The 24,301-nt window shown below is 50.1% G+C and overlaps 2 protein-coding genes across 3 annotated transcripts in view; one reads left to right on the forward strand and one right to left on the reverse strand.

The window, feature by feature from the left end:
* The first annotated feature begins 143 nt into the window (after positions 1–143).
* The window catches only part of LOC147096925 (uncharacterized), a 31,057-nt gene continuing 6,899 nt past the window's right edge, over positions 144–24,301 (forward strand). The window contains exon 1 of one of the 2 annotated variants that reach the window (XM_085972576.1): positions 144–406. The gene's annotated coding sequence lies outside the window, so the exon portion shown is untranslated. Of the gene's footprint in view, positions 407–23,889; positions 23,995–24,301 lie in introns of those variants that run through there. The other variant, XM_085972575.1, reaches the window with a different exon arrangement.
* Positions 397–24,301, reverse strand: part of LOC147096926 (uncharacterized) — a 29,543-nt gene continuing 5,638 nt past the window's right edge. The window contains exons 2-3 of the mRNA XM_085972512.1: positions 20,789–21,631; positions 397–1,146 (exon numbers count right to left, since the gene is read on the reverse strand). Of these exons, the coding sequence (XP_085828638.1) occupies positions 568–1,146; positions 20,789–21,631 (1,422 nt within the window). The 3' untranslated portion in view covers positions 397–567. The remainder of the gene's footprint in view (positions 1,147–20,788; positions 21,632–24,301) is intronic.

A 24,301-nucleotide genomic window follows, 5' to 3' on the forward strand; every position in this document is an offset into this window, starting at 1 on the left:
CATTGTGCCTTTACTTGTCGACCTATTCTATGTGATAACATGAACAGTCCACCGGCGCGCTCGAGGCCTTCCACGACCGGTGGGTACCGGGGGGACTGGCGTGCATCATCACCACCAAAAATAGAACTTTAATTTCATTTGTTAAGTTCCCTTTAAACTTTTTTTTGTTATGTTACAGGTTTTATTGGTTGTGCCCCTTTAAAAAGGGGGCACATGGTTGACTTTTAACAGGCAATTGCCTGTGATAAGGGGAAAAAATAACATGAACAGTCAAATCAAGGGAATCATCAGCACAACAGTTTGAAAGATTAAACAGCAGTACAAGAATTCATAAAACATTCATCCGTTCCACGTTCTACAGGGCCCTGCGCTACAGAACAGTGTGAACTCGCTGGTGTGTCAGCAGGTAATTGGAGTTTTTAAAGCTCTTCCCACAGTCAGAACATGTAAATGGTCTCTCATCAGTGTGAACAAGCTGGTGTTGCTTCAGCTCCCCAGAGCTTTTAAAGCTCTTCTGACAGACAGAACATTTAAAGTGTCTCTCATCAGTGTGAACAAGCTGGTGTCTCAGCAGTTTATTGGAGTATTTAAAGCTCTTCCCACAGTCAGAACATGTAACGCTCTCTCATCGGTGTGAACAAGCTGGTGTTGCTTCAGGCTCCTGGTGCATTTAAAGCATTTCTGACAGACAGGACATTTAAACGCTCTCTCATCAGTGTGAACAAGCTGGTGTATGGTCAGAGTCCCGGGTCTTTTAAAGCTCTTCCCACAGTCGGAACATTTAAAGGGTCTCTCATCAGTGTGAACAAGCTGGTGTCTCAGCAAGGTAGATGAATCAGTGAATCCCTTTCCACACACGGAGCAGGTGAACGGCCTCTCCCCAGTGTTAACAAGCTGGTGTCTGGTCAGACCCCTGGGGCTTTTAAAGCTCTTCCCACAGTCAGAACATTTAAACGGCCTCTCATCAGTGTGAACTTTGTGGTGTGCCTGCAGGTTGGATAACTGTGTGAATCGCTTCCCACACACGGAGCAGGTGAATGGCCTTGCCCCAGTGTGAACTCGCTGGTGTGTCTGCAGTTTGGTATGACACAGTGAAACTTTTCCCACATACAGAGTAGGTGAACGGTCTCCTCCATTGTGAGACCGCTGGTGTTTTGTCAGATTCATGGAGCTTTTAAACCCTCTTCACACAGTCGGAACATTGAAACGGTTTCTCATCAGTGTGGACAAGCTGGTGTCTCAGCAGGTGGGATGTGCAAGTGAATCCCTTCCCACACACGGAGCAGGTGAACGGACTGTCCCCAGGGTGACTGTGCGGATGAACTTCTGACGTAGACGGGGAACTGAATCTCTTCCCGCCGTCCCCACCTTTACCCGGTTTCTCCCCGGTGTGACGGTGCACGTGTCTTGCCAGGTCAGGCGATCGGCTGAATCCGAGTCCACACACGGAACACGTGTGCGGTTTGTCCGCGCTGTGATCGCTGCTCTCTCCTTCCATGTGCAAAGGCCGATGATATTCAGGTCCGGATGAATCGAGCGACTCTGTCAGACCCTGACGTGATGTTTGGTCTGAGCTTCCTGTCTGTAAATGCTCCACTTTTAAAACCCTGTAAAAGGAGTTTAGAAAGGGGGTAAGAGGGAGAATGTTGTCTCATGTCGCCCTTTCTCAGCCCAGGGGCAGTGAAGCTGATTTTCAGGCCCCAGCTGCTGCACAGGTTGGTTGAAAGGATCAGCATGGATCGGTCCTTGGACCCCAGCTATTCACAATATATATTAATGATCTGGATGAGGGAACTAGATGTAATATCTCCAAGTTTGCAGACGACACAAAGCTGGGTGGGCGTGTGTGCTGTGAGGAGGATGCCGAGAAACTCCAGTATGATTTGGACAGGTTGGGTGATTGGGCAGAAGCATAGCAGATGCAATATAACGTGGATAAATGCGAGGTGACAGATCAGCCATGATCTTATTGAATGGCGGAGCAGGCTCGAGGGGCCGATTGGCCTACTCCTGCTCCTAATTCTTATGTTCTTATGTTATCCACTTTGGTTTCAAAAACAAGAAGGCAGATTATTATCTGAATGGCAATAGATTGGGAGAAGGGGAAGTGCAACGAGACCTGGGCGTCCTTGTGCACCAGTCGCTGAAGGTAAGCATGCAGGTGCAGCAGGCGGTTAAGAAGGCAAATGGTATGTTGGCCTTCGTAGCAAGAGGGTTTGAGTACAGGAACAAGGATGTCTTGCTGCAGTTGTACAGGGCCTTGGTGAGACCACATCTTGAGTATTGTGTGCAGTTTTGGTCGCCTTATCTGAGGAAGGATGTTCCTGCCACGGAGGGAGTGCAGCGAAGATTCACCAGACTGATACTTGGGATGGCAGGAATGATGTATGGGGAGAGATTGGGTCGATTGGGCTTGTACTCGCTGGAGTTTAGAAGAATGAGAGGGGATCTCATTGAAACCTATAAAATTCTAACAGGACTGGACAGACTAGATGCAGGAAGGATGTTCCCGATGGTCGGGGAGTCCAGAACCAGGGGTCACAGTCTAAAGATAAGGGGTAAGACATTTAGGACAGAGATGAGGAGGAATTACTTCACCCAGAGAGTGATGAGCCTGTGGAATTCTCTACCACAGAAGGCAGTGGAGGCCAATTCATTAAATATATTCAAGAAGGAGTTGGATATATTTCTTAAGGCTAAAGGGATCAAGGGATATGGGGAGAAGGCAGGGACAGGGTACTGAATTTGGATGATCAGCCATGATCTCATTGAATGGCGGAGCAGGTTCGAGGGGCCGAATGGCCGACTCCTGCTCCTATCTTCTATGTTTCTCTCCCTAACATCTCTGAGGCTAAACCACACCATTTGCAACCTTGGTGTCATATTTGACCCTGAAATGAGCTTCCGAACACATATCCGCAGCATAACAAAGACCGCCTACTTCCACCTCCGTAACATGGCCCGTCTCCGCCCCTGCCTCAGCTCATCCGCTGCTGAAACCCTCACCCGGGCCTTTGTTACCTCTAGACTCGACTATTCCAACGCACTCCTGGCTGGCCTCCCACATTCCACCCCACGTAAACTTGAGGTCATCCAAAACTACCCGTGTCGTAATTCAACGCCAAGTCCTGTTCACCCATCACCCCTGTGCTCGCTGACCTACATTGGCTCCCGGTTAAGCAATGCTTCGATTTCAAAATTCTCATCCTTGTTTTCAAATCCCTCCATGGCCTCGCCCCTCCCTCTCTTAGTTATTCCCTTCAGCCTCACAACCACCCGCCCCCCGCGATAGAATCACAGAAAAATTACGGCACAGAAGGAGGCCATTCGGCCCATCTTGTCCGTGCCAGCCGATTAAGTGCTATCCACACTAATCCCACTTTCCAGCACTTGGTCCGTAGCCTTGTAGGTTACGGCACTTCAAGTGCACATCCAAGTACTTCTAAAATGTGATGAGAGTTTCTGCCTCTACCACCCTGTCAGGCAGTGAGTTCCAGACCCCCACCACCCACTGGGTGAAAACAGTTCTCCTCAACTCCCCTCTAAAGCTCCGACCAATTACTTTAAATCTATGCCCCTGGTTGTGGACCCCTCTTGTCAAGGGAAATAGGTCCTTCCTATCTCGGCCCCTCAGAATTTTATACACCTCAATCAGGTCTCCCCTCAGCCTCCTCGGTTCCAAAGAAAACAAACCCCCCCCACCCCGAGACATCTGCGCTCCTCCAATTCTGCCCGCTTGAGCATCCCTGATTATAATCTCTGCACCATCAGTGGCCGTGTCTTCTGTTGCCTCGGCCATAAGCTCTGGAATTCCCTCCCTGAACCTCTCCACCTCTTTCATAGAAAATAGGAGCAGGAGTCGGCCCCTCGAGCCTGCTCCGCCATTCAATGAGATCATGGCTGATCAAAGCCCACCTCTGTGACCAAGCTGCTGGCCATCTGCCCTAATTTCTCCTTATGTGGCTCGGGGTCACATTTTTCAATGTCTTACAATACTCCTGTGCAGCGCCGTGGGACGTTTTCCTACGTTAAAGGCGCTATAGAAATACAAGTTGTTGTTGTTCTCATTGTTGGAGGTGAGCTCTGAACAGGCCCCGCCCCCTCCCCCTACTCCGCGTGCGCCGCTCCAAGATGAGCGCGGGTTCTGAACAGGCCCCGCCCCCTCCCCTACTCCGCATGCGCCGCTCCAAGGTGAGCGCGGGTTCTGAACAGGCCCCGCCCCCTCCCCCTACACCGCATGCGCCGCTCCAAGGTGAGCGCGGGCTCTGAACAGGCCCCGCCCCCTCCCCTACTCCGCATGCGCCGCTCCAAGGTGAGCGCGGGTTCTGAACAGGCCCCGCCCCCTCCCCCTACACCGCATGCGCCGCTCCAAGGTGAGCGCGGGTTCTGAACAGGCCCCGCCCCCTCCCCCAACACCGCATGCGCCGCTCCAAGGTGAGCGTGGGCTCTGAACAGGCCCCGCCCCCTCCCCTACTCCGCATGCGCCGCTCCAAGGTGAGCGCGGGCTCTGAACAGGCCCCGCCCCCTCCCCTACTCCGCATGCGCCGCTCCAAGGTGAGCGCGGGTTCTGAACAGGCCCCGCCCCCTCCCCTACTCCGCATGCACCGCTCCTAGGTGAGCACGGGCTCTGAACAGGCCCCACCCCCTCCCCCTACACCGCATGCACCGCTGCAAGGTGAGCACGGGCTCTGAACAGGCCCCGCCCCCTCCCCCTACTCCGCATGCGCCGCTCCAAGGTGAGCGCGGGCTCTGAACAGGCCCCGCCCCCTCCCCCTACTCCGCATGCGCCGCTCCAAGGTGAGCGCGGGCTCTGAACAGGCCCCGCCCCCTCCCCTACTCTGCATGCGCCGCTCCAAGGTGAGCGCGGGTTCTGAACTGGCCCCACCCCCTCCCCCTACACCGCATGCACCGCTCCAAGGTGAGCACGGGCTCTGAGCAGGCCCCGCCCCCTCCCCCTACACCGCATGCGCCGCTCCAAGGTGAGCGCGGGCTCTGAACAGGCCCCACCCCCTCCCCCTACACCGCATGCACCGCTCCAAGGTGAGCGCAGGCTCTGAACAGGCTCCGCCCCCTCCCCCTACTCCGCATGCGCCGCTCCAAGGTGAGCGCGGGCTCTGAACAGCCTCCTCCCCCTACTCCGCATGCGCCACTCCAAGGTGAGCGCAGGCTCTGAACAGGCCCCGCCCCCTACCCCTACCGCGCATGCACCGCTCCAAGGTGAGCGCGGGCTCTGAACAGGCCCCGCCCCCTCCTCCGCATGCGCCGCTCCAAGGTGAGCGCGGGCTCTGAACAGGCACCGCCCCCTCCCCCTCCGCCGCTCCAAGGTGAGCGCGGGCTCTGAACAGGCCCCGCCCCCCTCCGCCACTCCAAGGTGACCGCGTGCTCTGAACAGGCCCCGCCCCATCCTCTGTATGCGCCGCTCCAAGGTGAGCGCGGGCTCTGAACAGGCCCCGCCCCCTCCCACTCCTCCGCATGCGCCGCTCCAAGGTGAGCGCGGTCTCTGAACAGGCCCCGCCCCCTCGCCCTACTCCGCATGCGCCGCTCCAAGGTGAGCGCGGGCTCTGAACAGGCCCCGCCCCCTCCCCTACTCCGCATGCGCCGCTGCAAGGGGAGCGCGGGCTCTGAACAGGCACCGCCCCCTCCCCCTACTCCGCATGCGCCGCCGGGCCCCGCTCCCGAGGATGAGCCGCTACTGCACCTGCGCAGCGCCTCGCATTCTGGGTCGGCCCGGGCAACCGCGAGAGTCCGGATCACCGGCGGAAAGTGAGTTTAATCAGGGTTTTTTTATATATAGCGGAGAGAAGCGCGGGCAGGGAGATAAATAAAAAGAAAATACAAACCGCACCGTCCCAGCGCCCTCCCGGCACCGAGCGGAGCGGATTGAGCGGCCACAGCCCCTTGTCTTCTGCAGGGAGCCGGACTGGGCCACGTCATCAACTCCACGGCGGTGACTGACGGCAGTTCCGACCAATAGGGAGAGAGCGGGCGGAGCTTGGAGGACTGAGTTGGCGGCGGGTCCTCCAACCAATCGGGGTGTCCGAGGGGCAGGACTTCTGCCGCCTGCTTCTCCCGCTGCTGAGGCAAGTGGAATGCAGCAGAGGGCGCTCTTGTGAGTTTGGGGCTCAGGCCTGTTAGTGGAGCAGTGCAGAGGGAACTTTACTCTGCACTGGGCTTTACTCCCTCAGCACTGCACTGGAGGGGCAGCACAGAGTTTTAGACTCCAGTCTCTGGAGTGGGACTTCAACCCACAACCTTCTGACTCAGAGGAGAGAGTGCTGCCGCCTGAGCCACGGCTGACACTCTGCATCTAACCCATGCTGTACCTGCCCTGGGAGTGTTTGATGGGACAGTGTAGAGGGAGCTTTACTCTGTATCTAACCCGTGCTGTACCTGCCCTGGGAGTGTTTGATGGGACAGTGTAGAGGAGCTTTACTCTGTATCTAACCCGTGCTGTACGTGCCCTGGGAGTGTTTGATGAGACAGTGTACAGGAAGCTTTACTCTGTATCTAACCCGTGCTGTACCTGCCCTGGGAGTGTTTGATGGGACAGTGTAGAGGGAGCTTTACTCTGTATCTAACCCGTGCTGTACCTGCCCTGGGAGTGTTTGATGGGACAGTGTAGAGGAGCTTTACTCTGTATCTAACCCGTGCTGTACCTGCCCTGGGAGTGTTTGATGGGACAGTGTACAGGAAGCTTTACTCTGTATCTAACCCGTGCTGTACCTGCCCTGGGAGTGTTTGATGGGACAGTGTAGAGGGAGCTTTACTCTGTATCTAACCCGTGCTGTACCTGCCCTGGGAGTGTTTGATGGGACAGTGTACAGGAAGCTTTACTCTGTATCTAACCCGTGCTGTACCTGCCCTGGGAGTCATAGAGTCATAGAGTCATAGAGTTATACAGCACGGATAGAGGCCCTTCGGCCCATCGTGTCCGCGCCGGCCATCAAGCCCTGTCTAATCTAATCCCATATTCCAGCATTTGGTCCGTAGCCTTGTATGCTATGGCATTTCAAGTGCTCATCCAAATGCTTCTTAAATGTTGTGAGGGTTCCTGCCTCCACAACCCTTTCAGGCTGTGAGTTCCAGACTCCAACCACCCTCTGGGTGAAAAAGTTCTTTCTCAAATCCCCTCTAAACCTCCCGCCCTTTACCTTGAATCTATGCCCCCTAGTTATTGACCCCTCTACTAAGGGAAAAAGCTCCTCAGCATCCATCCTATCTGTGCCCCTCATAATTTTTTACACCTCAATCATGTCCCCCCTCAGCCTCCTCTGCTCCAAGGAAAACAAACCCAATCTGCCCAGTCTCTCTTCATAGCTGAAGCGCTCCAGCCCTGGTAACATCCTGGTGAACCTCCTCTGCACCCTCTCCAACGCGATCACATCCTTCCTGTAGTGTGGCGACCAGAACTGCACACAATATTCCAGCTGTGGCCTAACCAGTGTTTTATACAGCTCCATCATAACCTCCTTGCTCTTATATTCAATGCCTCGGCTAATGAAGGCAAGTATCCCATATGCCTTTTTTACCACCTTATCCACCTGTTCCGCCGCCTTCAGGGATCTGTGTACTTGCACACCCAGATCCCTCTGACCCTCCGTCTTGCCTAGGGTCTTACCATTCATTGTTTATTCCCTTGCCTTGTTAGTCCCCCCAAAGTGCATCACCTCGCACTTTTCCGGGTTAAATTCCATTTGCCACTGTTCCGCCCATCTGACCAACCCATCTATATCGTCCTGCAGACTGAGGCTACCCTCCTCGCTATTTACCACCCTACCAATTTTTGTATCATCCGCGAACTTACTGATCATACCTTTTACATTCATATCCAAGTCATTAATGTAGACCACAAACAGCAAGGGACCCAGCACTGATCCCTGCGGTACCCCACTGGCCACAGGCTTCCAGTCACAAAAACAACCTTCGACCATCACCCTCTGCCTTCTGCCACTAAGCCAGTTTTGTATCCAATGTGCCAAGGCACCCTGGATTCCATGGGCTCTTACCTTCTTGACCAGTCTCCTGTGCGGGACTTTATCGAAGGCCTTACTGAAATCCATGTATACCACATCCACTGCGTTACCCTCATCCACACACCTAGTCACCCCCTCAAAAAATTCAATCAAATTAGTCAGACATGATCTTCCCTTGACAAAGTCATGTTGACTATCCCTGATTAATCCTTGCCTCTCCAAGTGGAGACAAATTTTGTCCCTCAGAATTTTTTCCAATAATTTTCCGACCACTGATGTTCGGCTCACTGGCCTGTAGTTCCCCGGTTTTTCCCTACTTCCCTTCTTGAATAATGGTACTACATTAGCGGTTCTCCAGTCCTCTGGCACATCCCCTGTGGCCAGAGAGGTCCTGAATATATGTGTTAGAGCCCCCGCAATCTCTTCCTTTGCCTCACACAGCAGCCTGGGATACATTTCATCCGGGCCTGGGGATTTATCCATTTTTAGGCCAGCTAAAACCGCCAATACCTCCTCCCTCTCGATGTTAATATGTTCGAGCATATCACAGTCCCCCCGCCCTATTTCTATGTCTACATCGTCCTTCTCCATAGTGAAAACAGATGCAAAAAATTCATTTAGAACCCCTCCTACATCTTCCGGCTCCACACACAGATTGCCACTTTTGTCCCTAATGGGCCCTATTTTTTCCCTAGTTATCCTCTTACCCTTAATATACTTATAAAACATCTTAGGATTTTCCTTTATTTTGCTCGCCAGTGTTATTTCATGGCCCCTCCTTGATCTCCTAATTTCTTTTTTAAGTATCCCCCTGCACTTTTTGTACTCATCTAGGGCTTCCTCCGTCTTTAGCCTTTTGTATCTGCCAAAAGCCCTCCTTTTTTTCCTAATCCATTCTCGTATATCCCCTGACATCCAAGGTTCCCTGTGGTTTTTGGAACCACCCTTGACCTTTACGGGAACATGTTGCCATTGCATGGTCTCAATCTCCCTTCTGAAAGCCTCCCATTGCTCCGATGCGGATTTTCCTACAAGTAGCTGATCCCAGTCCATTTTGGCCAGATCCTGCCTTATCCTATTAAAATCGGCCTTCCCCCAATTTAGAACCTTTATTTCCGGCCCATCCCTGTCCTTTTCCATGACCACCTTAAATCTCACCATATTATGGTCACTGTCACCAAAGTGCTCACCTACTAGCACTTTTTCCACTTGGCCGGCCACATTCCCTAGAATTAGGTCCAGTACCGCCCCCTCTCTTGTAGGACTTTCTACATGCTGGCTCAAAAAGCTCTCCTGGATGCACTTTAAGAATTCTACACCCTCTGAGCCTTTCACACTCTGACTATCCCAGTTAATATTGGGGAAGTTGAAATCCCCCATTATTATTACCCTATTATTTGCACATTTCTCTGAGATTTGCCTACATATCTGTTCCTCTATCTCCCCCTGACTGTTTGGAGGCCTATAGTACACTCCCAGCAAAGTGCTTGCCCCCTTTTTGTTTTTAAGCTCCACCCATATGGCCTCATTAGAGGAACCTGCTAATATATCATCCCTCCTTACTGCAGTAATTGACTCCTTAATTAATATTGCGACACCCCCTCCTCTTATACCTCCCCCTCTGTCTCGCCTGAAGATTCTGTACCCCGCAATATTGAGCTGCCAGTCTTGCCCCTCCCTCAACCATGTCTCCGTGATAGCAACAATATCATACTCCCATGTGTTTATCAACACCTTCAGTTCATCCACCTTATTTGCAAGACTCCTTGCATTAAAATAGATGCCATCCAGCCTTGCCCTTATATGTTTGCCCTGTCTACCAAGCTGACTTGTTTTTTTCTCTATAATTGGCAGCACATCACCCCCTATTTCAGCTCCCCTCTGTATCCCATCCCCCTGCCAAGTTAGTTTAAACCCCCCCCAACCGTGCTAGCAAACCTCCCCGCAAGGATATTTGTCCCGCTCTGGTTCAGGTGCAACCCATCCGACTTGTACAAGTCCCACCTTCCCCAGAAGCAGGCCCAGTGATCCAGGAAAGTAAAACCCTCCCCCCTACACCAACTCTTTAGCCACTGTTTGATGGGACAGTGTAGAGGGAGCTTTACTCTGTATCTAACCCGTGCTGTACCTGCCCTCACGAGCAAATTTGGCTAGGGTAAATAATATCAGAGAGTTAAATGCGTGGCTCAAAGACTGGTGTGGGAGAAATGGGTTTTGCTTCTTGGGACACTGGCATCAGTACTGGGACAGGAGAGAGCTGTTCCGTTGGGACGGACTTCACTTGACCAGTGCTGGGACTAGAATCCTGGCGAATCGAATAACTAGGGCTGTAGAGAGGGCTTTAAACTAATTAGTGGGGGGGAGGTTTCAAGAGAGCGAAAAATAAAAATGTCAGCGGAGAAGGCAATAGAGCAAGGTAGCAGTGGGGGAATTAAAAACCAGATCGTGTCAGGAAGGGACAGAATATATAAAGATAAAGGTAAAGTAGTAAAGGGGGTAAAAGCAGGAATAAATTGTCACAAAACATATTTAAAAGTTCTTTATCTGAATGCACGCAGCATTCGTAACAAAATAGACGAGTTGACGGTACAAATAACTACACATGGGTATGATCTGGTGGCCATTACGGAGACATGGTTGCGGGGTGACCATGACTGGGAACTAAACATCCAGGGGTATTTGACTATTAGGAAGGACAGACAGGAAGGAAAAGGAGGTGGGGTGGTTGTGTTAATAAAGGATGGAATCACTGCAATAGTGAGAAATGATATTGGGTCAAAGGATCAGGATAGTGAAACGGTTTGGGTGGAAATAAGGAATAATAAGGGGAAAAAGTCACTAGTGGGCGTAGTCTATAGGCCTCCTAACAGTTGCAACTCTATTGGTCGGAGTATAAATCAGGAAATAGTTGGGGCTTGTAATAATGGAACAGCTATAATCATTGGAGATTTTAACTTTCATATTTACTGGACAAATCAAATTGGGCAGGGCAGCCTTGAGGAAGAGTTCATAGAGTGCATTAGGGACGGGTTCCTTGAGCAGTATGTTACAGAACCAACCAGGGGACAGGCAATCTTAGATCTGGTCCTGTGTAATGAGACAGGATTAATAAAAAATGTCCTAGTAAAGGATCCCCTTGGAATGAGTGACCATAACATGGTTGAATTCCAAATTCAGTTGGAGGGTGAGAGAGCTGGATCTGAAACCGGCGTACTAAGCTTAAATAAAGGAGACTATGAAGGTATGAGAGCAGAGTTGATTAAGTGGACTGCGAAAATAGATTAAGGTGTAAGACGGTACATGAGCAGTGGTGTACATTCAAGGAGATATTTCACAACTTTCAAGAAAAATATATTCCACTGAGGAAAAAGGGGCGTAAAAGAAAAGACAGCCATCCGTGGCTAAGTAATAATGGATAGTATCCGACTGAAAACAAGGGCATATAAAGTAGCCAAATCTAGTGGGAGGATAGAAGATTGGGAAGCATTTAAAAGCCAGCAAAGAATAACTAAAAGATTAATTAAGAAAGGGAAGATAGATTATGAAAGTAAACTAGCAAAAAATAGAAAAACAGATAGCAAGAGTTTCTACAGTTATATAAAAAGAAAAAGGGTGGCTAAAGTGAACGTTGGTCCCTTAGAGGACGAGACCGGGAAATTAGTAGTGGGGAACATGGAGATGGCAAAAACACTGAACAAATATTTTGTATCGGTCTTTACAGTAGAGGACACTAAAAATATCCCAACACTGGACAAACAGGGGGCTATAGGGGGGGAGAAGCTAAACACGATTAAAATCACTAAGGAGATGGTACTCAGTAAGATAATGGGACTTAAGGCGGATAAATCCCCTGGAACCTGATGGCTTACATCCTAGGGTCTTGAGAGAGGTAGCGGTGGGGATTGCGGATGCATTGGCGGTAATTTTCAAAAACTCCCTGGATTCAGGCAAGGTCCCAGCAGGTTGGAAAACTGCTAATGTTACGCCCTTATTTAAAAAGGGACGTAGACAAAAGGCTGGAAACTATTGACCAGTTAGCCTAACATCTGTGGTTGGTAAAATGTTGGAGTCCATTATTAAGGAAGCAGTAACAGGACATTTGGATAAGCATAATTTAATAGGACAGAGTCAGCATGGTTTTATAAAGGGGAAGTCATGTTTGACAAATTTTCTCGAATTCTTTGAGGATGTAACATACAGGGTGGATAAAGGGGAACCAGTGGATGTGGTGTATTTGGACTTCCAAAAGGCATGTGACAAGGTGCCACACAAAAGATTACTGCACAAGATAAAAAATCACAGGATTGGGGGTAATATCCTGGCATGAGTGGAAGATTGGCTATCTAACAGAAAACAGAGAGTTGGGATAAATAGTTCATTCTCGGGTTGGCAATCAGTAACTAGTGGTGTTCCGCAGGGGTCAGTGCTGGGACCCCAACGCTTTACAATCTATATTAACGATTTGGAGGAGGGGACCGAGTGCAACATATCCAAGTTTGCCGACGATACAAAGATGGGAGGGAAAGCAGTGAGTGAGGAGGACATAAAAAACCTGCAAAAGGACATAGACAGGCTAAGTGAGTGGGCAGAAATCTGGCAGATGGAATATAATGTTGGAAAGTGTGAGGTTATGCACTTTGGCAGAAAAAATCAAAGAGCAAGTTATTATCTAAATGGAGAGAAACTGCAAAGTGCTACAGTACAAAGGGATCTGGGGGTCCTGGTGCATGAAACACAGAAGGTTAGTATGCAGGTGCAGCAGGTGATCAGGAAGGCCAATGGCATCTTGGCTTTTATTGCGAGGGGGATGGAGTATAAAAACAGGGAAGTCTTGCTTCAGTTATACAGGGTACTGGTGAGGCCACACCTGGAATATTGTGTACAGTTTTGGTTTCCATATTTAAGAAAAGATATACTTGCTCTCGAGGCAGTTCAGAGAAGGTTCACTCGGTTGATTCCGGAGATGAGGGGGTTGACTTATGGGGAAAGGTTGAATAGGTTGGGCCTATACTCATTGGAATTCAGAAGAATGAGAGGCGATCTTATCGAAACATATAAGATTATGAGGGGGCTTGATCGGGTGGATGCGGGGAGAATGTTTCCACTGATGGGTGAGACTAGAACTAGGGGGCATAATCTTAGAATAAGGGGCTGCCCTTTCAAAACTGAGATGAGGAGAAACTTCTTCACTCAGAGGGTGGTAAATCTATGGAATTTGCTACCTCAGAGAGCTGTGGAAGCTGCGACATTAAATAAATTTAAAACGGAGATAGACAGTTTCCTAACTGATAAGGGATTTAGGGGTTACGGGGAGCGGGCAGGGAAGTGGACGTGAGTCTAGGTTCGGATCAGCCATGATCCTATTGAATGGCAGAGCAGGCCCGAGGGGCCATATGGCCTACTCCTGCTCCTACTTCTTATGTTCTTATGTTCTTTTTCTCTTCACATATCTATAAAAGCTTTTACAGTCAGTTTTTATGTTCCCTGCAAGCTTACTCTCATATTCTATTTTCCTCCTCTTAATGAATCCCTTTGTCCTCCTTTGTTGACTCCTAAACTGCTCCCAATCCTCAGGTTTATTGCTTTTTCTGGCCAATTTATATGTCCTCTCCTTGGATCTTATGCTATCCCTAATTTCCCTTGTTAGCCACGGTTGAGACACCTTTTTTGTTTTATTTTTATGCCAAACTGGGATGAACAAATTCTGTAGTTCATCCATGCGGTCTTTGAATGTTTGCCATTGCCTAGCCACCGTCAACCCTTTGAGTGACATTCCCCAATCAATCCTACCCAACTCACTCCTCAGACCATCGTAGTTTCCTTTATTTAAATTGAGGACCCTAGTCTCTGAGTCAACAACTTCATTCTCCATCTTAATGAAGAATTCGATCATATTATGATCACTCCAACCCAAGGGGCCTCGTACAACAAGATTGCTAATTAATCCTTTCTCGTTACATAATACCTAGTCTAAGATGGCCTGATCTCTGGTTGGTTCCTCGACATATTGGTCCAGGAAACCATCCCGTAAACACTCCAGGAATTCCTCCTCCACAGTAGAGGACATGAGAGGGGGGGAGGGAGTGGGTGTCCCTTTAAATGTGCAGGGGGTGGGTATCCCTTTAAATGTGCAGGGGGTGGGTGTCCCTTTAAATGTGGAGGGAATGGGTGTCCCTTTAAATGTGGAGGCGGTGGGTGTCCCTTTAAATGTGGAGAGGGTGGGTGTGCCTTTAAATGTGCAGGGGGTGGGTGTCCCTTTAAATGTGGAGGGGGTGGGTGTCCCTTTAAATGTGGAGGCGTTGGGTGTCCCTTTAAATGTGGAGGGGGTGGGTGTCCCTTTAAATGTGGAGGGGCTGGGTGTCCCTTTAAATGTGGAGGGGCGGGGCCGCGCATGCTCATTCGGCCCCACCACAAAACGAGGCTTCCAGTGCGCCTGCGCGGGGCCTCTGGGCAGCAGACGGAAGGCCGGGCCCGGGGAAGAGGTGATATCAGCGGCCGGGGTAAAGTAAAGTGTTGGGGAATCGATTTAAATCGAGGTGAGGGGGGAGCGGAGAGCGAGATTATAAAGTAAAATACGAGAAAAAACAAACCTGAGAGTCGGACGGGCGGGACCTCCGTGGACGCCGGACGGGGCGGAATGAGCCGCGCGGGGGGGCGGAGTGAGCCGGAGCAATGTGATTCTGACTGACGGGAGCGCAGACCAATAGGAAGAGGGCTGAGCTGGGAGGACTGAACTGGGCGGCCTGGTCCTCCAACCAATGGCGGCGCGGCAAGGGGGCGGGGCCTCCTCTCCAGCTCAGGTGCGCTAGGGCCGATTGTGACGCGCTGTCCCCAGGTGAGAGCAGCTCAGTCAGCACAGAGCTGGGGCTGGAATCTGAGAGAGGGGCCGCAGGCAGCACAGAGCTGGGGCTGGAATCTGGGAGAGGGGCCGCAGGCAGCACAGAGCTGGGGCTGGAATCTGGGAGAGGGGCCGCAGGCAGCACAGAGCTGGGGCTGGAATCTGGGAGAGGGGCCTCAGGCAGCACAGAGCTGGGGCTGGAATCTGGGAGAGGGGCCTCAGGCAGCACAGAGCTGGGGCTGGAATCTGGGAGAGGGGCCGCAGGCAGCACAGAGCTGGGGCTGGAATCTGGGAGAGGGGCCGCAGGCAGCGGGCCTGGCAAAGGGCCAGAGCCACAGCAGCTTCACAAAAAAAAATTTAAAAGATAATTTAAAAAAAGCTTATTTAAAGACAAATTTCCTGCAGTTTCAGAGACAGCCTTTGTCACTGCAATAATTTCTTAAATGTTTAAAAATTAAAACAAAAGCATCAAAAAGGAAGAGAGTAGCATAAGTAAAGAAAGACTTGCATTTATATAGCGCCATTCACAACCACCGGACGTCTCAAAGCGCTTTACAGTCAATGAAGTACTTTTTGAAGTGGAGTCACTGTTGTAATGTGGGAAATGCGGCCACAAACAGCAATGTGATAATGACCAGATAATCTGTTTTTGTTATGTTGGTTGAGGGATAAATATTGGCCAGGACTCCGGGGTAACTCCCCTACTCTTCTGCGAAATAGTGCCATGGGATCTTTTACATCCACCTGAGAGCAGACGAGGCCTCGGTTTAACGTCTCATCAGAAAGACGGCCCCTCTGACAGTGCAGCACTCCCTCAGCACTGCACTGGAGTGTCAGCCTAGCTTTATGTGCTCGAGTCCCTGGAGCGGGACTTGAACCCACAACCCTTTGACCCAGAGGCGAGTGAGCTGCCCACTGAGCCACAGATGACAACGTTGGTCCCTTAGAGGTAGAGACAGGAGAAATTATTATGGGGAATAAGGAAATGGCAGAAACGTTAAAACAAATATTTTGTATCTGTCTTCACAGTAGAAGACACAAAAGCATACCAAAGATGGTGGGGAACCGAGGGTTTAATGAGGGTGAGGAACTTAATGTAAAGTACTAGAGAAACTAATGGGACTAAAAGCTGACAAATCCCCTGGACCTGACGGCCTACATCCTAGGGTTCTAAAAGAATTGCCTGAAGAGATCGTGGATGCATTGGTTTTGATCTTCCAAAATTCCCGAGATTCTAGAACGGTCCCAGCGGATTGGAAGGTTGCAAATATAACACCGCTATTCAAGAAAGGAGGGAGAGAAAACACAGGGAACGACAGGCCAGTTAGCCTGACATCAGTCGTTGGGAAAATGCTGGAATCCATTGTTACGGAAGTTGTATCAGGGCACTTAGAAAATCATAACATGGGTAGGCAGAGTCAACATGGTTTTATGAAGGGGAAATGGTGTTTGACAAATTTATTAGAGTTACTGCTTCAGTTGTACAAGGTATTGGTGAGACCGCACTTGGAATACTGCATACAGTTTTGGTGTCCATACTTAAGAAAGGACATACTTGCTCTCGAGTCAGTACAAAGAAGGTTCACTCGGTTAATCCCGGGGATGAGGGGATGGACATATGAGGAGAGGTTGAGTAGATTGGGACTCTACTCTTTGGAGTTCAGAAGAATGAGAGGCGATCTTATTGAAACATATAAGATTGTGAAGGGGTTGGATCGGGTGGATGCGGGGAGGATGTTCCCGATGATGGGTGAAACTAGAACTAGGGGGCATAGTCTTAGAATAAGGGGCTGCTCTTTCAAAACTGAGATGAGGAGGAACTACTTCACTCAGAGGGTGGTAGGTCCATGGAATATGCTGCCCCAAAAAGCTGTAGAAGCTACATCATTACATAAATTTAAAACAGAAATAGACAGTTTCCCAGTAGAAAAGGGAATTAAGGGTTACGGGGAGCGGGCAGGAATTTGGACATGAGTCTAGGTTCGGATAGGTCATGGCCCTGTGGGTAGCGGAGCGGGCCCAGGGGCCGTGTAGCCTGATCCTGCTCCTGTTTTCATGTGTCTAATTCTGTTAGATTCAGGAGATGGTTCTGTCATAGTGGATTGGCGGTTAGGATCAGATCAGCCATGATCTTATTGAATGGCGGAGCAGGCTCGAGGGGCCGATTGGCCTACTCCTGCTCCTATTTCTTATGTTCTTATGTTCTTATTTGAGGATGTAACTAGCAGGGTATATAAGGGGGAATCAGTGGATGTAGTATATTTGGATTTCCAAAAGGCATTCGACAAGGTGCCACATAAAATATTATTACACAAGATTAGGGCTCACGGGGTTGGGGGTAATATAGTAGCATGGATAGAGGATTGGTTAACAGACAGAAAACAGAGAGCAGGGATAAACCTTTTTCAGGTTGGCAGGCTGTAACTAGTGGGGTGCCGCAAGGATCAGTGTTGGGGCCTCAGCTATTTACAATCTATATTAATGACCCAGATGAAGGGACTGAGTGTAATGTATCCACGTTTACTGATGATACAAAGTTGATGGGACAGTAAACTGTGAGGAGAACACAGAGTCTGCAAAGGGATATAAATAGACTGAGTGAGTGGGCAGTAAGGTGGCAGATGGAGTATAATGTAGGGAAATGTGAGGTTATTCACTTTGGTAGGAAGAATAGAAAAACAGAATATTGTTTAAATGGTGAGAAACTTTTAAATGTTGGTGTTCAGAGAGATTTGGATGTCCTCGTGCAAGAAACACAGAAAGCTAGCCTGCGGGTACAGCAAGCAATAAGGAAGGCAAATGGCCTGTTGGCCTTTATTACAAGGGGGTTGGATATAAGAGTAAGGAAGTCTTGCTCCAATTGTACGGGGCCTTGGTGAGACCACACCTGGAGTACTGTGCAGAGTTTTGGTCTCCTTATCTAAGGAAGGATATACTTGCCTTGGAGGCGGTGCAACAAAGGTTCACTAGATTGATTCCTGGGATGAGAGGGTTGTCCTATGATGAGAGATTGTGTAGAATGGGCCGATACTGTCTGGAGTTTAGAAGAATGAGAGGTGATCTCATTGAAACATACAAGATTCTGAGGGGGATTGACAGGGTAGATGCTGAGAGGTTGTTTCCCCTGGCTGGAGAGTCTAGAACTAGGGGGCATAGTCTCAGGATAAGGGGTCGGCCATTTAAGACCGAGATGAGGAGACATTTCTTCACTCAGAGGGTTGTGAATCTTTGTAATTCTCTGCCCCAGAGGGCTGTGAATGCTGAGTCTTTGAGTATATTCAAGGCTGAGATCGAGAGATTTTTGGACTCTGGGGGGAATCAAGGGATGTGGAGATCAATGATCAGCCATGATCTTATTGAATGGTGGAGCAGGCTCGAGGGGCCGAATGGCCCACTCCTGCTAATTGGCTAAGGGAGAGGAGGCAGTGAGCAGTGCTGAGGGATGTTATTCTGACTGGAGGGAAGTATGCAGTGGGTCCCCCAGGGGTCGGGATTAGGACCATTGCTTTTCTTGTTATATATAACTGACCTGGACTTGTGTATAGGTGTACAATTTCAAAGTTTGCAGATGATACAAAACTTGGCAATGCAGTAAATAGTGAGCATAGTAGTAGCAGACTTCAGAAGGACAGAGACAGACTGTGAAATGAGCAGACACAAGGCAGATGAAATTAAATGAGGATAAGTGTGAAGTGATGCACTTTGGGAGAAACAACAGGGAGAGGCCGTATAATCTAAATGGGACTACTTTGAGGGGGTGCAAGAGCAGAGGGACCTGGGGGTCCATATTCACAAGTCTTTGAAAGTGCCACGGCAAGTTGGTGAGGCGGTTCAGAAAGCGTATGGGATACTTGGCTTTGTAAATAGGGCCATTGAATACAAAAACAAGGAAGTTACACTAAACCTTTACAAATCACTAGTTAGGAACATAGGACAGAAGGAGGCCATTCAGCCCATTGAGCCTGTTCCGCCATTCAATAAGATCATGGCTGATCTTGGGCTCAGAGCCACTTCCCTGCCCGCTCCCCATAACCCTTCACTCCCTTATCTTGCAAAAATCTGTCTATCTCCACCTTAAATGTATTTAATGACCCAGCCTCCACGGCTCTCTGGGGCAGAGAATTCCACAGATTTACGACCCTCTGAGAGAAGAAATTCCTCCTCATCTCAGTTCTAAAAGGTCGATCCTTTATTCTTAGACTGTGCCCCCAAGTTCTAGATTTCCCCACGAGGGGAAACATCCCCTCTGCATCTACCTTGTCGAGCCCCCTCAGTATCTTATATGTTTCAATAAAATCACCTCTCATTCTTCTAAATTCCAATGAGTATAGGTCCAGCCTGCTCAACCTTTCCTCATAAGTCAACCCCCTCATCTCAGGAATTAACCTCGTGTATCGTCTCTGAACTGCCTCCAATGCAAGTATATCCTTCCTTAAATAAGGAGACCAAAACTGTACACAGTACTCCAGGTGTGGTCTCACCAATACCCTGTACAGTTGTAGCAGGACTTCCCTGCTTTTATACTCCAACCCCCTTGAAATAAAGGCCAACATCCCATTTGCCTTTTTGATTACTTGCTGTACCTGCATGCTAACTTTTTGTGTTTCATGCACAAGGACCCCCAGGTCCCTCTGAACTGTAGCATTTTGTAATCTCTCTCCATTTAAATAATAGTTTGCTTTTTTATTTTTCCTGCCAAAGTGGATAATGTCGCACTTTCCCACATTATACTCCATCTGCCAAATGGTTGCCCACTCACTCAGCCTGTCTATATCCCTTTGCAGGTTCTTTGAGTCCTCTGCACAACTTGCTTTCCCACCCATCTTTGTATTAGGACAGGAGGAGGCCATTCAGCCCCTCGAGCCTGTTCCGCCATTCAATGAGATCATGGCTGATCTGCGACCTAACTCCATACACCCGCCTTTGGCCCATATCCCTTAATATCTTTGGGTAACAGAAACCTATCAATCTCAGATTGAAAATTAACAATTGATCGAGCATCAATTGCTGTTTGCGGAAGAGAGTTCCAAACCTCTACCACCCTTTGTGTGTAGAAGTGTTTCCTAATTTCACTCCTGAAAGGTCTGGCTCTAATTTTTAGACTATGCCCCCAGTCCTAGAATCCCCAACCAGCGGAAATAGTTTCTCTCTATCTACCCTATCTGTTCCCCTTAATATCCTGAAAACTTCGATCAGATCACCCCTTAACTTTCTAAATTCCAGGGAATACAACCCTAATTTGTGTAATCCCTCCTCGTAACTTAACCCTTGAAGTCCGGGTATCATTCTGGTAAACCTACGCTGCACTCCCTCCAAGGCCAATATATCCTTCCTAAGGTGTGATGCCCAGAACTGCTCACAGTGCTCCAGGTGTGGTCTAACCAGGGTTTTGTACAGCTGCAGGGTTTTGGCCTCAGCTGGAGTCTTGTGTACAGTTCTGGGCACCACACTTCAGGAAGGATGTCAAGGCCTTGGAGAGGGTGCAGAGGAGGTTGACCAGGATGGTACCAGGGATGAGGGACTTCAGTTATGTGGAGAGATTGGAGAAGCTGGGATTGTTCCCCTTAGAGCAGAGAAGGTTAAGAGGAGACCTAATAGAGGTGTTCAAAATGATGAGGGGTTTTGATCGAGAAAGTAGGGAGAAACTGTTCACTCTGGCAAGTGGGTCGGTAACCAAAGGTCACAGATTTAAAATAGTTACTAAAAGAACTATAGGTGAAATGAGGAGAATTGTTTTCACACAGAGGGTTGTTAAGATCTGGAACGCACCATCTGAAAGGATGCTGGAATCAGGTTCCACAGGAACTTTCAAACAGTAATTGGATGAGTCCTTGAAGAGGACTAGTTTGCAGAGTTCTGGGGATAAAGCTGGGGTTTGGGACTAAATTGGACAGCTCTTCCAAAGACACGATGGGCACAGACACGATGGGCCGAATCACCTCCTTCTGTGCTGTTAGATTCTATGATCAGTGTGAAGTCGCTGGTGTGTCAGCAGGTTGGATGACTGAGTGAATCCCTTCCCACACACGGAGCAGGTGAACGGTCTCTCCCCAGTGTGAACTTGCTGATGTACCAGCAGGTAGGATGACTGATTGAATCCCTTACCACACACGGAGCAGGTGAACGGCCACTCCCCAGTGTGTAGGTGTTGGTGTCTCTTGAGCTCCCAGGAGCTTTTAAAACTCTTCCCACAGTCAGAACATTTAAAGGGCCTCTCGTCAGTGTGAACTCGCTGGTGTACCAGCAGGTAGGAGGGCCGAGCGAATCCCTTCCCACACACGGAGCAGGTGAACAGCCTCTCCCCAGTGTGTAGGTATTGGTGTTTCTTCAGATCCCCCGAGCTTATAAAGCTCTTCCCACAGTCAGAACATTTAAAGGGCCTCTCGTCAGTGTGAACTCGCTGATGTCTCAGCAGCTGGGATGACTGAGTGAATCCCTTCCCACACACAGAGCAGGTGAACGGCCTCTCCCCAGTGTGAACTCGCTGGTGGCTCTTCAGCTCCCTTGAGCTTTTAAAGCTCTTCCCACAGTCAGAACATTTAAAGGGCCTCGCGTCAGTGTGAACTCGCTGATGTGTCAGCAGGTGGCATAACTGAGTGAATCCCTTCCCACACACAGAGCAGGTGAATGGCCTCTCCCCAGTGTGTAGGTGTTGGTGTTTCTTGAGCGCCCCGGAGCTTTTAAAACTATTCCCACACTCAGAACATTGCAAGAGTCTCTCCCCAGTGTGAACTCGTTGGTGTCCCTTCAGCTCCCCAGAGCTTTTAAAGCTCTTCCCACAGTCAGAACATTTAAAGGGTCTCTCCCCAGTGTGAACTCGCTGATGTGTCAGCAGGTTGGATAAATGAGTGAATCCCTTCCCACACACAGAGCAGGTGAACAGCCTCTCCCCAGTGTGTAGGAGCCAGTGTCCCTTCAGCTCCCGGGGGCTTTTAAAGCTCTTCCCACAGTCAGAACATTGAAATGGTCTCTCATCAGTGTGAACAAGCTGGTGTCTCTTCAGATACCGAGCGCTTTTAAAGCTCTTCCCACAGTCAGAACATTTAACGAGTCTCTCGTCAGTGTGGAGAAGTTGGTGTTGCTTTAGTTCCCCGGGGCTTTTAAAGCTCTTCCCACAGTCAGAACATTGAAATGGTCTCTCATCAGTGTGAACAAGCTGGTGTCCCTTCAGATACTTAGCGCTTTTAAAGCTCTTCCCACAGTCAGAACATTGAAATGGTCTCTCATCAGTGTGGACAAGTTGGTGTTGCTTTAGTTCCCTGGGGCCTTTAAAGCTCATCCCACAGTCAGAACATTGAAATGGTCTCTCATCAGTGTGGACAAGTTGGTGTCCCTTCAGATACTGAGCGCTTTTAAAGCTCTTCCCACAGTCAGGACACTGAAATGGTCTCTCCTCAGTGTGAATTCCCTGGTGTGTTTGCAGGTGGGATGAACAAACAAATCCCTTTCCACACACGGAGCAGGTGAACAGACTGTCCCTGGTGTGACTGCGCCGTTGAACTTCCAATGCAGACAGGGAACTGAATCCATTCCCCCCGTCCCCACCTTTACCCGGTTTCTCCCCGGTGTGACGGTGCACGTGTCTCACCAGGTCAGGCGATCGGCTGAATCCGCGTCCACACACTGAACACGTGTGCGGTTTGTCTGTGTTGCGATCCCTGCTCTCTCCTTCCATGTGCAAAGGCCGATGATATTCAGGTCCTGATGAATCCAGCGACTCTGTCAGATCTTGACGTGATGTTTGGTCTGAGCTTCCCGCCTGTAACTGCTCCACTTCTATAACCCTGTAAATTGAGATCAGAAAAGGATCAGAGGCAAACTGTTGTTTAATTTTCCCCTTTCCGAACCTAGGGGCAGTGAAGCTGATTTTCAGGCCCCAGCTGCTGCACAGGTTGGTTGAAAGGATCAGCAGTAATGGCGGCTGTAATACCCACAAGGCCCCGGCTCTGCAGAAAGTGCTCTGTTGACACTGAGTCCCGCGCATCTGCTCATGGCCCCCACGCTCTCCCTCCTGCTCTACAATCGCCCGTCCCGATCAGTCCGCAACACGCATGCTCAGCGCACAAAACCCCGCGGTTGGAACATCGGGCGTGCATGCGGAGCCGCAACATCTGGTACGCGTGAGCGGCTCAGGTGGGGGCAAGTCGGTGTTTCGCCTCAGCCGCCAGGGAGGTGCGCATGCGCAGGACGACCCAACATTCTTCCCGTCAGCAATCACTCCCTCGTTCCTTTAATAAAAACAGAAAATACTGGAAATGCTCAGCAGGTCAGGCAGCATCTGTGGAGAGAGAAACAGAGTTAACGTTTCAGGTCGATGACCATTCGTCAGAACTGCTTGCTCTTTAGTGTCAGCCAGTGGCTCAGTGGGCAGCACTCGCGCCTCTGAGTCAGAAAGTTGTGGGTTCATAGTCCCACTCCAGAGACTTGAGCACAAAAATCCAGGCTGACACTCCAGTGCTGTGCTGAGGGACTGCGTCGCTGTCGGAGGTGCCGTCTTTCGGATGAGATGTTAAATTGAGGCCCTGTTTGCTCTCTCAGGTGGATGTAAATATCCCATGGCATTATTTCAGGAAAGAAAGACTTGCATTTATATAGTGCCACCAGATATCCTAAAGTGCTTTACAGCCAATGAAGTACTACAATGAAGTAGTCAGTGTTGTAATGTGGGAAAGAGCAGGGGAATTATCCCCAGTGTCCGAGCCAATGTTTATCCCTCAATCAACATAAAAAATGATAGATTATCTGGTCATTATCACAGTGCTGTTTGTGGGAGCTTGCTGTGCGCTAATTGACTGCCGCATTTCCTACATTACAACAGTGACTACACTGCAAAAGTACTTCATTGGCTGTAAAGCACTTTGGGACGTCCGGTGGTGGTGAAAGGCGCTATATAAATGCAAGTCTTCCTTCACTGGTCTCACCAGCGACCTCTTCTGGCGGTTGGTTGATTGACAGACGAGAGCCCGCGCATGCGCACGCGGGACGGCGGTTTGGGCCGAGTCCGGCACAGCGACCCCTGCCGGTCACCAAGGGTAACGACCGCGCATGCCCAGAGGAGACCAACCCCCCTCACCCACTCGGAGCTGCGCCTGCGCACTCGGATCCTGCCGGACGGAGTCGGCGCGGGGCCATTCCGGGGAAAGGCCTTGGTGTCGGTTCCAAAGTCACGATCGGTGACGCGAAGTGAGTTTTCTCCGCTCCGATTGGGTGGAGAATGGCGCGGGGTGGATCGGGAGAGAAATAGAAAAACCTCAGAGTCCGCGAAGCCCCAGACCGAGCGGCGGCACTTGGACGGTGCACGTGATCTCCTCGGCGACACGTCACCCGGGCCCGCGGCCTGATTGACGGCAGCTTCCCACCAATAGGGAGCGAGCGGGGCTGGGCTGGAGGAGCGAGCCGGCGGCGGGTCCTCCAACCAATCGGGGAGCCCGAGGGGCGGAACTAGCGGCACCCAGTGGGCGGGGCTGGAGGAGCGAGCGGGCGGCGGGTC

Source organism: Somniosus microcephalus, chromosome 33, assembly GCF_052327205.1.
Source record: "Somniosus microcephalus isolate GS21.2 chromosome 33, FLI_Smic_1.0, whole genome shotgun sequence".
Classification (NCBI taxonomy): Eukaryota; Metazoa; Chordata; class Chondrichthyes; order Squaliformes; family Somniosidae; genus Somniosus; species Somniosus microcephalus.